The sequence below is a fragment of the Quercus robur genome, chromosome 3 (assembly GCF_932294415.1).
Source record: "Quercus robur chromosome 3, dhQueRobu3.1, whole genome shotgun sequence".
Taxonomy (NCBI): domain Eukaryota; kingdom Viridiplantae; phylum Streptophyta; class Magnoliopsida; order Fagales; family Fagaceae; genus Quercus; species Quercus robur.
The window spans coordinates 50,511,158-50,525,761 of record NC_065536.1 but is presented as its reverse complement, the minus strand read 5'-3'; the positions used below and the strand labels follow the sequence as shown (position 1 = coordinate 50,525,761).

Below are 14,604 nucleotides of genomic sequence, written 5' to 3'. Positions count from 1 at the left end.
CTGGATAGCATGGTATGGGGTATGAGCTTGTCAGGTGCTGGGCTCCACGTTATGGTGTTGGCAGCTTTCTAGCTTGTACTGCTCTTGTACTGAGTTTGTCCTTTTCTTCAGGCGTTTTGTGAGGCGTTGAGCGTGAGGTTGTCCTCGGCTGTGTTATTGGGCCATCAAGGGGTTCTCCTCATACCTCCTCGGCAGTAGGGCTCCTCGGCTTGGGCTTTGGGCCCTTAATGTGAAGTGGGCCGGGATTCCAAATTTCAGGCCCCACAATAGCCCCTCAAAATCCTGCTTCCCGACTTTTTAGTTGGGAAGGAGGATTTTGGTGATGCTGAGCCCACCTCGTGATTTGTTCAAGTTCCGTACCTTACTGCTGCTTGTGTTCTTCCACTTGCATGGGAGATGTGCCGAATTAAGAGGCATTACTTTATTCTTCATCCGCGCAGTGCCCTTTGTCATTTCAGTATTCGAGGCGCACCTTCACGAGGACCTTTAAATCTTGTGGTGGAGGATGGTGTTGGAAATTGTGCCAGAGCTGCCTTGTCCACAGCATTTCTTGGGAATCTGCTCAAATTAAATGACACCACCTTACCCTTTATATAAGCAGGATAGGTGGTTATTCTCCTGGCATTTAAACCCCTCTGCTCCCTTCAAAACCATAACCTTTGATCCATAACCGGTTCCCACATCCAGTGTCGTCCTCCCTTAGTGCAATATGTTTGAGGCTTGGGTGGAGGTGGAGGAACTTCACCCGCCATAGAGGCACCGGACCCTTCCAAGACTTAAAGTGATGTGGTCTGGGCAAGGGAGGCACAGATTTAAGGTGTCCTCCCGCTTGGATAGGGTGGGAACGGTACCCTCCCCTCTTTCAGTCAAAATCCGAAGCAGGTTCTGGTCACACCAGATTTTTGGTGTGTCAGAAGAAAGGTTTTCCGCCATCAGCGCCGTCTGCGATACCGCAGGCGTGGTTCCATGAAGGCCCATCAACTTCCGGCTGCCTGCACCTTTTCTTCAACGGTGCTGGCCTCAAGTTGGGTTCCCTGCACCTTTTTTTCAGCTCCGCTAGCCCGAAGTCGGGCTCTTTACGCCTTTTCTTCAACGGTGCAGGCCCCGAGTTGGGCTCTTTGGCTGCCTGAGTTATAGGCATGTAAAAGTGTTGAGGAATGGTTTTCCTTGAACAACGTCTTGAAACAGCAGCCAACCTCTCCTCTGTACTACTTCCTCGGCTTTCTCTTTATTCTCTTGTATCTTTCTTTTCGCTTATGTAGTTAGCTTTAATATAAGCTTATTCCAGCTTTTCATTGTATGCTGTACTATTTCTTTGTCTTAATAAAAGAGGAATTTACTTACTTGTTTTGAATATTTTTCTTTTTTGCAACAACTACTTTGTGAATGGGTGTGCTCCATGTGTGTTTTTCTTCAATGATGCTTAGAGTAGGAAACCTTGAAACATAATCTGACTAATTCTAATTTACCGACATTACCAGGCATAATAACGATAATTCACAATAAATTAAACTCAGGAAACTAACCGAGATAACAGCTGAATATTCCATAATACGTGCAAGGAGACCGTCTGAGAACGATAAACTCTAAATAATTCATCCGAAGGGGTAACCGAGCAGTGAGGGACTCTAACTACGTTCTGACCACGTATGGCACTATATTACAGTCGCACCAATTCCTCTGGTACCAAGGATCCGAGGATAGGCTGGGGAATCCATGCAGCCTTGGGATTAGCTCACTTATCAACGGGGAACTCTTTCGCGGGGTAGATTCTAAGGGTCATATAACGTCCAGGTTGTGTCCAATCCCCGTATTGTCTCTTCTAAGTACTTGGTTTCCCCATAGGCTTGAGTCCGAGGACCATGCAAGGCCTTGGTTCTGTCCAAAACTTGTAGTTTTTCTTTTGAGTACTTGGTTTCCCCATAGGCTTGAGTCCGAGGACCATGCAAGGCCTTGGTTCTGTCCAAAACTTGTATTTTTTCTTTTGAGTACTTGGTTTCCCCATAGGCTTGAGTCCGAGGACCATGCAAGGCCTTGGTTCTGTCCAAAACTTGTATTTTTTTTAGTACTTGGTTTCCCCATAGGCCTGAGTCCGAGGACCATGCAAGGCCTTGGTTCTGTCCAAAACTTGTAGTTTTTCCTGTGTACTTGGTTTCCCTATAGGCTTGAATCCGAGGACCATGCAAGGCCTTGGTTCTGTCCAAAACTTGTAATTTTTCTTTTGAGTACTTGGTTTCCCCATAGGCTTGAGTCCGAGGACCATGCAAGGCCTTGGTTCTGTCCAAAACTTGTAGTTTTTTTTTTAATAGTTTTTTCTCTGTATTTATTTGTTTTTCGAAGGCCAGCCCCTAGACCATGGCGGGGAGAGTTGGCTTGAGGCCGGAAGCCCCTAGAGCTGCCCGCGCCGTTGGCACTGCAGGGCGTAGCCCCTAGCAAAAGTTTATGCCGGAGCAACAACTGCATGTCGCCGGAGATGGAGGAAACCCCGCGAACCTCTACTTGCTAGAGAGTTGACTCCACCGCCACCTGGGCCAATGCGCAAGCCTTCCCACAGACGGCGCCAATTATAGGGACACGATTTTTAACGACCCAAGGATGACGTTGGGCTCGTGTGTAAAGGGCCCGAACAATATGATTTGTAGAGAGTGGGTTTGGAAAGGCCTGCCTTTGGGCGCTGGGTTTCGGTTTGGTCCCGGTTTCGTGAGCGATCATACAAAGATGAGTTTGGATTGCATAGCTGAGTCTTGCATCAATGTAGTTTGAAAGGTTTGACTCCTCGGAATTAGTCCGAGGAGCATTACATTCTCACCATTCCTCCTTTTTCTTCCTTCTTTTCCCGGGGCCCCCCTCCTCCTTCCTCCTTTTTTCCCTTTTATACTAGTATTCGATTTCCTTTCTTCATCTACGTGTCAGTTTCTCCTTGTTTGGGGCAGTTACTCGTCCTATCAATCTTCACGTCAGAGTGGTTGGGAAAAACTGGATAGCATGGTATGGGGTATGGGCTTGTCAGGTGCTGGGCTCCACGTTATGGTGTTGGCAGCTTTCTAGCTTGTACTGTTCTTGTACTGAATTTGTCCTTTTCTTCAGGCGTTTTGTAAGGCGTTGAGCGTGAGGTTGTCCTCGGCTGTGTTATTAGGCCATCAAGGGGTTCTCCTCATACCTCCTCGGCAGTAGAGCTCCTCGGCTTGGGCTTTGGACCCTTAATGTGAAGTGGGCCGGGATTCCAAATTTCAGGCCCCACAAGTACTTTATTAGATATATTCTCTTTTTTTATGAACTTATTAGATATATTCTCATAATCTTGAGTTTGGAATGTTTTGATTGCATACGTATAATGTGATCAATCAAAACAAATTATTTACTCCCAAGTCACGGCTTCATTCTTTGGGATGCAGAATTTATTTCCGCGTCTTTTACTCAATTACATTACTCTTGCATTAGGAATGAAGGTTATATGATTACTCACAATCTAGCTAGGTATGCTAGGAACGTCTCAAATTTTGTCGCGTTGATGGAGGATACTCCACCACAAATTTACAATGTAGCTCAAGTAGATTTCGCCAACTTTGATTAATAAAATTAATGTCTTCTTCCTCATCCAAAAAAAAAAAAAAATCACTTTCTTAGTATTTTTTAGATATTGATACTTTCTCATGTACTTATTTTTATGTACTAGCATTGATGTAAATAAAAACTCCATGCACAACATGAATTACAAGCTACTATTCTATATCTATAATGTCTACCATTTTTATAGTTGGGTGTCTACATACTTGAAAATCAAGTTCCAAAAACAAATGTGGTGCACGTACGGAGTACTCTGGTTAATGCTTTGTCGACTCATAGCTCTCAGTGTCAAAATATGCATCCAGGCAGAGTGCCAGGATAGTCATAGGACCACCCTAATAGGCAAAAAAAAAAAAAAAAAAAAAAAAAAGTATATATACACTTGTCAAAAAAAAAATATTATATGCTAAACTAACCTATTGTGACCACCCTAATAAAAATGTTGAATACCCTGACTTAAGAATTACAAAAATTTGGGTTTAATAAATATAATAGTATTACTACATTCATAACATTTTCACAATAATTTCACAATAAATCCAATGTGGTAAGCTACTATTGTTCTAATTTGGGCCAAATACTGATATTATTATTTTACCCATCAATAACTGCTTTTTACATAAAATTTATTGTAAAAATATTGTGGACGTAGCATAACTCTAGATTAATTCTAGCCCAAACATAATCCTTAATCCTTTTTTTTAAAGCTTAAATAACAACAATAAATATTAGCCCAAATAACAACAAACATAAACCAAACAAAAACAAGACAAGACCAAACAACAAGAAGTGAACAAATTATTCAACAAAAAGCCTATTATAAAACAAAAAGATAAAATTTGTAACTCGCTCAACTTATTCAATAAAAATAATTTCGTTTTTCGTTTTTCCTTAAAAAATTGTACTAAGAAAAATGTTGTGGTAATTTAAATTTCTAAGTGACTACCCTAAAAAAAAATTCTAGAGCTGTCACTAGTCAAAGACCACAATTACGAGAGTGCTATTTCATTCATATTTGGAAGGATTATTATTTGTTTCAGTTTGCTAAATTTACTTTAAAATACATAAAATGACAGTCGCTTAGACATATTATCAATGCCTTAAAAGAGGAAGTAGTTTCGAGAAAGAGGAACCGTGGTGGCTGCAGTGCAGGTAAGAACTTCTCCGTCTGCTGTCACTGTGTATGTCTCTGGATCCACTGTAATGTTTGGAAGGGCATCGTTGAGCTTCATGTCAGATTTGGTTAGTTTCCTGACATTGCCAACAGCTTCTACTCTTTTGCTGAGTCCATACTTGGCCTTAACTCCATCATCTAAAGCTGCCTGTTTGTATGGATAATAGAGAAAAAATGTTACTTACAAAAGAAGAAAGAGAGGGAAAAAGGAAAGAAAGGGAGAGAGAGAGAGAGATCCATGCCTTGCTGACAAAAGCAATGGAGTGAGCACTTCCAGCCTTGCCAAATGCTCCAAACATAGGCCTCATCATTACCTGAAAAAATGATTGTCTTAAACTAATCAAAGGAACTTGATGCCATTTATCTGGGGTTCTTTACAGCAAGATTTTTCTTCACAATATAAATTATAAATATTTTAGCTTGTTAAATGCAACTGTCGATAAGTATATGAGACATTTTAACGGTTACAATTCTTTAAACATGTTTGATTTTTGCTTAAAATTAGTTTGAACTCATAAAGGTAAGCACAACCAGCACTTCAGATGAGAATTATAATAAAGGGGCATGTTAAGATTCTAATTCAACAATGAGAAGATTCTAATTTGCACCATAGATTTCCATTTATGCAGTTATCATCATAATATGAGGAATTCAAAATAATGCTCTGCCACATAACATGATCCAGAGTATAGAAGTAGTAGCAAACTTTACCGGTTCAGGTGTGGGAATGCTTGCATTTGGATCACCCATATCAGCCCATGCAACTGCACCACCTTTTATTATCATTTCTGGTTTTGCCCCAAAGAAAGACGGCTTCCATAAAACAAGATCAGCTAATTTCCCAACCTGCAAAAAAAATGTCACTTAATCTTTAATCTTTAATATCAATTACAATGTTATAATTTTTCCGGACTATCCAGAATCTCATGGATCACATCTACTAGTTAGTAAAATGTCAAGATTTAACAGAATTAGTGGGGGCAGACAACTATATTTGCATGATCTGATAAAAGTATAAACGTCAATTAGTTGTGAAGTAGATGGATTTCTAAATTGGAGACATATGGTGGGACCAAATAATGCAAGTGATGTATGCTTTTCTGCCCATTTGCTACTGTAATCCATGAAATACATAACAATAAAAGCAATTGCTTGTTTATACTTTTGTGTAGCTCACATTGTAATTGAGCTCAGAGATATTATACCCAGCATACCTCAACGGAACCAACATATTGAGAAAGCCCATTAGCTATTGCTGGATTTATAGTGTATTTTGCAATATATCGTTTGATACGAAGGTTGTCATTGTCTGGTTCACTAGCATCAATCGGCCCTCTTTGTAACTTCATTTTGTGGGCGGTTTGCCAAGTTCTGATTATCACCTGGCAAGAAAAGAGTTGGGAAAACCTGAGCTTAGCATCATAACAAATAAGAAAATATGTCCCAACCAAGTGAAGACTAAAAGAACAAACATTATGAAGAATTCATGGGTTGGATGTGCACTCAAAGAATGTTAATATGCATTATTGACTTGCAACGTAAGATCATAATTGTAAAAAATAGATTCTGAGCAACAAGCCATCATTTTCTCTTCACATGTCCCCATCAGCCGTCTTCATTCGTCCCTACTAGGATTTGTCTCATTTTAACGGACAGTGTCATATTGAAAGTATCTCTATTTGGCACCCATGTCTGTCTCCAAGATTCTTAGATCTTAGCAGCTTAAAAGCAGCCCTATCATATCTTATCATAGAATGACTTCAAATGCTCACTATCAAGTAAGTAAACAGGTCTGGCCAAGAGCCTTGTAGGCACTCAACTAGCACTTCCTAGTGTTTCCAAAGGAAACATCCAAGGTTCAAATCCTCCCTATTCCAATTATCAAAAAAAAAAAAAAAAAAAGGTACCAGATCTCATGGTTTTTAAGGTTTGGCTCCCAGATTTATCAGATAGAAATTTCTAGTATCAATTGGAAGTACAAACAAAGTTATTTAAACAAAAACTCTAAGGGAAAAAATTCTCTTAAAAAAGGGAATTATTAACCTCTCCAATGCGACCCATAGCTTGGGAATCAGAAGATATGATGCTAATTGCCCCCATATCATGCAAAATATCTTCTGCAGCAATTGTTTCAGCTCTAATCCTTGATTCAGCAAATGCTACATCTTCTGGAATGTCCTTATCAAGGTGATGGCAGACCATCTGTATGAATGCATACCAAAATGAGAATTGAACATCCATAATGCATACTGAATCAATTCTTCTATTATCTTCTCATACCAGCATGTCAAGATGCTCATCTATAGTGTTGGAAGTATAAGGCCGCGTGGGGTTTGTAGATGATGGCAGGACATGTTTCACACCACACACTTTGATGATATCTGGAGCATGACCACCACCAGCACCTTCACTGTCCAAAATATACTGAGAAAGTTAGAAAATTGTATTAAAAGATGGAAAAGTTGAAGCAAGGCCAAAAGTAATAGAGCAGATGAACTTTTTATGTCCTGTTCACAAGAGAAAGATCTTGTAATCACATGAGAATGCTGCAATCAATCATAATATCAAGTCATGACAACTTGAAAAGGATGATAGGGATGGGAAATACTCCCGAAATGACCAACAGGGCCAAGATGTCAAATTTAACCACTTTGACAAAACAACTAAGCTATCAATAACTTTTTACTCTATAAGTAAACTTCCCTCCGTGCTACATCAAGAAAGAAATTTGCTAAAATAAATAAATAAAGTGTACTTCTTGATTACACTTTAGGTTTTATTTATTTATTTATTATTATTATTATTTGTGCGCTTTTAGATCCCTTAAAACACAACCAGATTAATCTAGTTTATTAGCCAAGTGATTATTTAGTCAAATTATTAGATCTAGGTTAACACAAATATATCATATCATTGTAAAGTGCAGAAAATAAATAACACAACGATATGATAACCCAGGAAAACCAAACCGGTAAAAAACCTGGAAAGGATTTAACCTAACTATCCTCAAGGTAAAACAAATCCACTATGAAAGAATTGAAGTTTACACAATAGCGACTTAGACTATTAACATCCTATTGCTACCTCAAGTAAGAAACTTACTACCACAACCACGTGATAGCTCTGAGTCCACGGACTACTTATTTCTTGGATTCACAGCAAATACAAGTACTCCCATTTGTGTATCTTTAAGCTCTTGAAAACAGCAACTAACTTGATCACCAAGCTCTTAACATCAATCTTGAGATTAGAAATCCTAAGTGTGTATGAAGGCAAACACCTCTAAATCTCACAAAAGATTCACACACAGCATAAAGAGCAACCTAAAAACGTGGCTAGGGTTTTTCCTTTTATACTTAAGGCAAAACATAAAACCCTACACATCCAACGGGCTTGGGCTGAGTTGGAAAATTCTGCAGAAAAACAATCTGCACGAGCTTCGATCGATCGAGTCTAATTTTCGATCGATCAAACTAGGCAGATTTACACAGTAAATCCTGCAGTACACTTGATTCCAACTTTACACAAAAACATACTTTGAGCAAGTCTAAAACAAGACTAAACGTTTTGATCATGGTTTGCCAACATTACAAAATAAAGTTCTAATACATTTAAACCTAAAGTCTTAGAACCCAACATTATTATTATTTAACATAATACCTAATGACCATGATACTTAATTAAGTCATAGAAGATTGAAAAACATTTTCTTCCCTTTTTATTTTTGGTTGGTGGTGTAGGCAGAAGGAAACTTGTACCTGTGATAGGTATGAATAGTTCTTCCTTTAAATGAAGCAATAGTGTGTTCTACAAATCCCGATTCATTCAAGGTGTCAGTGTGGATATTAACCTGTCAAAATCAAAAGATATGAAGAAATTTTGTAAGTCATATAAAACTCAAAATGTTTCAAATAATTGGAAAATAAATAGTACTCAAAAAGAAAAAAGAAAAAAGAAAAAAAGTTAGTGCCTGGATGTCATAATGTTCTCCAACAGTCAAACAATTGTCTATTGCAGCAGGAGTTGTTCCCCAGTCCTCATGCAGCTTCAGTCCCATTGCCCCGGCTCTAATTATTTCATGTAGCTCCTCAGGTTTGGCACTGTTCCCCTGAAGTAGACAAAGGGAATTACAGAACAAGGTAGAAGAATAAATAAAGATGAAGAGAGGAGTAGAAGGGAGGAGCAAGTGGGAAAAACTTTTAGAATTCAGAATTTTAGTCATCCATTAATATATTACAATAATTACTGCAAGGTCCATCCTTAAACAGGTGTAAGTAGAGACAGAGACAGAGAGAGAGAGGAATTTATTAAGTATATAAATAATTAAGCGTACTTTTCCCATAAAACCAAAATTTAGGGGCATGTCATCAGTTGATTGCAACATTAACATCATTTGTGATCGTGCTGGAGTACAAGTTGTAGCACGTGTTCCATCAGCAGGTCCTGTTCCACCTCCCACTAGTGTTGTGATTCCTACAGATAGTTTTGGAAAAATGGAGTCATTGAACATTTGGAGAAATATTTGTTTCAATTAATTTTCTTTTAAATCCAGAGGTTACTCAGATTTCTAAGGAGCAGACACATGAACTCTAGGTACCAAAAGAACAGTTCAGACAAACTTATCAAGCAGTTTTAAATCTGTGCAATCAGCTAAAAAATGTATGAATTTGATTCCCGACATACGCAGTTGAGTTTGATTAAGCTTTTCTGAATGTTTTCATCTATATTTAACATGTCAAAAATTTATATAAATACAGAGACATATTACAATTTAAACAATAATGCCTACGTAAATTTCAGCAGCACTTTCAACCAAAAAAATTCTAGTGAGGTAGCTCACCACTTGATATTGATTCATATATCAATTGTGGGCATATGAAGTGGACATGACAGTCTATGCCTCCTGCAGTAACAACCATTCCTTCTCCCGCAATAACCTCTGTGTTAACCTAATTATTGAAAAAGTATAAGCATGTGCAATTAACATGGCATTCAATTAAACCTTTCATGCTGCTTCTGCACAGTGAGATGAAATTTACCCCAATTATCATATTCATACATACACCATCCATGGTATCTGGATTGCCTGCTTTCCCAAGGGAAACAATATGACCATCTTTGATACCAATATCTGCCTTGAAGATTCCACTATAATCAATGATCACAGCATTTGTTATAACAGTATCCAAAGAGTCAGCTGGTAGATGCCCACATGACTGGCCCATTCCATCTCTTATAACTTTCCCACCTCCAAAGACGCATTCATCACCATAAATAGCAAAATCTTTTTCAATTTCAGCATACAAATTCGTATCACCAAGCCGAATTTTGTCACCAGTGGTAGGGCCATACATATTGGCATACGCCTCATGAGAGATAACAGTTGTGAAAGCAGAATCTTCTCCGGTAACACCTTCACTGAAAAATCAATTCTGAGGTAAAGCATTTCCATTTATCCTTTATCATTTAAGTGGAATATGTTTACTCATTCAAACAACAATCTCATTGATATCACAAAACAGAATTGAAACAAGCAGCATGGATTTGCCCTAGGAGAAGATCTAACCTAGCATTTGTTGCTTCAAGATTTCCAAAACCTCTCGAGTTTACAGCTTCCATGATGACTTTGAAATTAGCATGATCAACCGGTCCATCAACAATGCCATTTCCCCCTCTGATCACTTTATTACCTCCAATGCTTACAAGTATTACACATTTAGCTTCCCCAGGCTGGCCAAGCAAAAAATCATTGATACTTAAAATGCATAGAGTTAAATAGTCAAAGAGCTGAACATGTCTGTGCAAACTGATATTAAAGGGGGAAATAGTTTTTGTTTACAATATGATTAAAAACTACTTTTTTTGCTAGGTAATATATTCCTTAGACATGAAGTAATAAAAAGCTAAAGATATAGGCATATATGTATTTACAGCAGATAAACAACTAAACAAATTTTAGTTTAATTTCATTGATTAATAGTAAAAACTTATAAAATGAAAATAAAAGTAATCCATAAAGATTGCAAGTACAACCTCAAACCGTGTAGCTGTCCCTGCGGGTATATTCAGGCGCATGCCATATGCTCTCCATCGATCAAAAACCAAGTAGGGATTCACCTCAATAAAGTGATAGTGGCTGCCAACCTGAAACAGTGAGGAATGATTAAAATAACGGTATCATCTATTTAATCAGGTTAACCACAGAAAGAGAATGCAAACAAGATGTTGACCAATTAGAAACATGTGACTTTGTCTGTGCTTGAAAACCTTTTATATATATATATATATATATAAGTACTATACACATACCCACTGTGTCTTGAACCCACAATCTAACCCTCCACCTTGCTTTTTACAAGAGGAGGAGGTGTCATATGAGCTATAGCTTAAAAAATTTCTTCATCCTCCAACTATGAATGAGCTACTATTGACTATTTCCCTTGTAATTCATACAAAACAATTCAAACTACAGAAAGAATCTCAACTATCCCATCGTAGAAAGGGAAAGAAATCTGCCCTGCCAGTCAATTGAAAAAATATTGCAAGCATTTTTTTCATTATTAAAATATCAGAGTTCAGTACTATAACTCAGGAAACATGTACAAGTTTCATTATCAAATCCTGATGTTGTAAATGAACATAATAGGAAGTTGATAGCAGTTCGGTACAAATTTCTAACTAACTACCGATAAATATAAATGAGAAAGAAAAAAGAAAAGCATCCAACAAATATAAGAAATGATAGGTTAAAGAAAAACACCTGAACTGGCCTGTCTCCAGTGCTGACAACTTTGAGGATTACTGCTTTCCTTCCATGATTAAGTGTAATATTTCCATCTCCATATATTATTTCGCCAGGAAATTTCTTGTCTTCTATATCAGGAAACTTGTCTAATGAAGGAACTGTACAAAAGTTCTTCATCAATGTGCATTCAATATTAAACATGATGCATATTAAAAGAAATATTTTAACTTCAACTCCATTTATATTTGTAGAGAGCTGGTACATAACCTACTGAACATTTTTTGAATATATTACAGAAGACTGAATAGTTTTGAAGTGAATACACTGAGCTTAACCATGCCCATTAATGAAAGATAGGCAGAAATGTAAAAGGATCGATTATATTGTTCTGTGTGATACAAAATTGATAGATTTTTTTAATCAAATGAGCAGAGTCTAAGCTCATGAGATATCAAAATCTATTCATGTCCGGAAAGTTGTCAAATCTGTGCTCAAATTTCCATAGGTCTTTTTGAGGAAAACTTGCTTCAATTTAGATAATAGATTTCCTACTCTTTACAAGTTTCTCACAATCACTTTAAAAGAAAAATATGGAAATTTTCTTTCTAACGAGGAAATAAAGACACCAGAAGATAGAAAGTCTTCATCAATCATTATGAACAACTCTTTACTACAAAATTTAACTGATATTCATCAATGAAAAAACTTAGTTTGATTCTGGATATATGAAGACTTCAATTTCATTTTAAGTTCAAAGGATAGGACATAAAATGTCTTGTCCAGAAGCAATGGGTGCAGAGTAACATATAAAATCTCCATAGAATGCTTCTGCTGACCAAAAATCTTGAAACTACACAATATGGGACATGTAGGTCCCAAAAGAAAGTAATTCTAAACTGTACAACCCAAGGTAAGCCCATACCTGGAAGAAATGAACCATGTAAAGCTAACTCCAGATTTCCATTTTCACTAGCAATTGCATCATGAACGGTGATTAATTTAGTCCCATCAGGAAAGGTCCCTTCAACCTACATTCAAATTAACTTAATAATATATAGTTGGAAGTAAATTTCTTTTTTCTTTTTTTAGGGGAAGAAGGGGAGGGGGGTGCAGGTCAGTTTGACACAAGTTCATCATCAAGCATTATGTTTCAAGCTTTTTAAACCGTAATATCAATAATTGGAAAGTTCAAAAAGAAAAAGAAAAAATCCAACAAATTTTCATACTAAATAGTATGCAATACTCAATATAACAAAATTACTAGCATGAATTAATTTTTTTATATATTATTTTTATTTAAAAAAAGGTACAAATAATGCATTGCTTAGATAGGTCCAAAGCAAAGGTTCATCAATATCAACAAAGAACCTTAATTTTGCTCGATTACCTGTACCATATGCAAAAGATGTGCAACAGCTGGAAGAACTTGTCTCCTGTTAACACACAAAGCCAACATTTAGATGATATAAATTGGAAGTTATCACTTCTAATTTACCATTGCATCAATACTTAAACAAGCTAACAGGAATTGAATCTATGCCTTGCACAAATAACATTAGGAAAACAACAAAATAAAATAAAAACAAATGATACATAAAATTCACAATTATACCTTCCTAGAAGTTGTTTCCCAATATCCATCAATTCTGCAACCGTTTTCTCACCATCGCGTACAAACTCCAAAATCTTAAACAATTAAAAAATAAAAACATCAGTGAAGAGCAACAAATTCTTGATCTTCATTTTTCATAACACACCCAATTTTTCTGCTTATAAAAGCTTCATACATACATAAGTTTATACACGCATCAACGACAAAACATTAGTCCCAAAAATTTGTTGTTTACTAAAATTCCTCAACAGACTAATCATGGCCTCTTTACTGTTCTATCCTATCCAAAATCAAACTCTCTATTGCCTACCTATCATTATTTTACAGCTTATAATAATAAAATACCAAAAATAGAAAAAGAAAAAACAGAGAATAGAAGCAACCTGAGTGGCTATGAGTGCCACAGCTTCAGAGTAATTGAGGCGTAAACCACGAGCAAGACGCTTCTGTGCCAAGAACCCAGCATTATGTAGGCTCAGTTTCTCAACCTCTCTCGGTGCCAGCTTCATTTTCCCACTTCTCACTCTCAACTCTCTCTAAAGTCAATGCAACTGTCGCAGTTGTAATCAGAGCCTAAACATTCGGAAACAGGAGAGACCAAACTATATTACTGATTATTGATTAAGCAACTAATTCAGTAATTACATGATCTTAGATCGAAAACCCAGTACAGAAAAATCATTTAGTGATTAAAAAAATGATTTCCTGATATTGAAAATACAGAGATAAGTTCAGCAGGAGACAGTATTTTATATATATATATATATATATATATATTTGAGATTGAGACCGTAACAAGATTTTTGTAATGAAAATTGTATTCTTAGTTCTTACACGATTAGGAAAAAAAAAATTGATCTGAGCTAGTGCGATCGTTGCTCGAGAGAGAAAACAGAGAAGTGAGTGCTTAAAGGAAGGTACAAGTTTGAAGTTTGAGCTATTTTTTCTGCTAAAACCAGTGGCTTTTTTTTTTCTTTGTTTTATTTATGGGTGTGTTGAAAGTTGTGCAAAGTGTAGTACAGAAAATGTTAAAACACAATGTTTTAAATTTAAGGCCAAAATGAGTAATTAGCCCTAATTTTCTAGGTATGTAGTTGGTAGTTTTGGTTCTCAAACTATACTTTTTACAAGCATTTTGAGTTTAAGAGACTCGATTTAGGGTCTATAAATCGAGTTTTTGGCACTTTTTCCACGTGGCATGAATTTCTAACCCAAAAATAATATTATTAATGACCCAAAATGCAGAAACTGCAAAAAACGCGAAGAGAAAGAAAAAAAAGAAAGAAAGAGAAGAAGAAGAAGAAGAAATGGAGATGTAGCTCAAGCCGACCTAGGCCGCGCAAGACCAGGCCGCGCCAGACCCAGGCCGCGCGCGAACCCGCGACCCAGGTTGCCGCGCGACCCCTGTTTTTGTTTCTGGGTTTTTTTTTTTTTTTTTTTCTTTCTTCTCTGGTTTTTTTTCTTTCTTTCTTTCTTCTCTGATGAACACATATTCTTCTCTGATGA

General features: G+C 36.9%; 1 protein-coding gene across 2 annotated transcripts; it reads right to left on the bottom strand.

The window, feature by feature from the left end:
• Positions 1 to 4,548: 4,548 nt before the first annotated feature.
• Positions 4,549 to 14,060, bottom strand: LOC126718235 (urease). 2 transcript variants are annotated; one of them, XM_050420340.1, is made up of 19 exons: positions 13,933 to 14,060; positions 13,482 to 13,671; positions 13,099 to 13,172; positions 12,874 to 12,919; positions 12,409 to 12,514; positions 11,502 to 11,644; positions 10,775 to 10,885; positions 10,308 to 10,471; positions 9,781 to 10,159; positions 9,582 to 9,690; positions 9,075 to 9,214; positions 8,712 to 8,849; positions 8,500 to 8,591; positions 7,022 to 7,151; positions 6,785 to 6,943; positions 5,956 to 6,123; positions 5,453 to 5,587; positions 4,984 to 5,055; positions 4,549 to 4,889 (listed from the first exon to the last, which is right to left on the bottom strand). In XM_050420340.1, the coding sequence occupies exons 2-19, from the start codon at positions 13,605 to 13,607 to the stop codon at positions 4,668 to 4,670; spliced, it is 2,514 nt and encodes an 837-aa protein (XP_050276297.1). In that variant the 5' UTR covers positions 13,608 to 13,671; positions 13,933 to 14,060; the 3' UTR covers positions 4,549 to 4,667. The 2 variants fall into 2 exon arrangements, with proteins under 2 accessions (XP_050276297.1, XP_050276298.1); XM_050420341.1 differs by lacking the exon at positions 13,933 to 14,060 and having other exon boundaries at positions 13,482 to 13,826.
• Between the last annotated feature and the right edge of the window lie 544 nt (positions 14,061 to 14,604).

Coding starts and splice junctions, on each gene's coding strand:
- LOC126718235 (XM_050420340.1), bottom strand. CDS start 13,607: ATGAAGCTGGCACCGAGAGAGGTTGAGAAACTGAGCCTACATAATGCT. Junction 9,215..9,581: donor ATATGAATCAATATCAAGTG/GTGAGCTACCTC, acceptor AACTATCTGTAG/GAATCACAACACTAGTGGGA. Junction 8,850..9,074: donor ATTTTGGTTTTATGGGAAAA/GTACGCTTAATT, acceptor TGTCTACTTCAG/GGGAACAGTGCCAAACCTGA.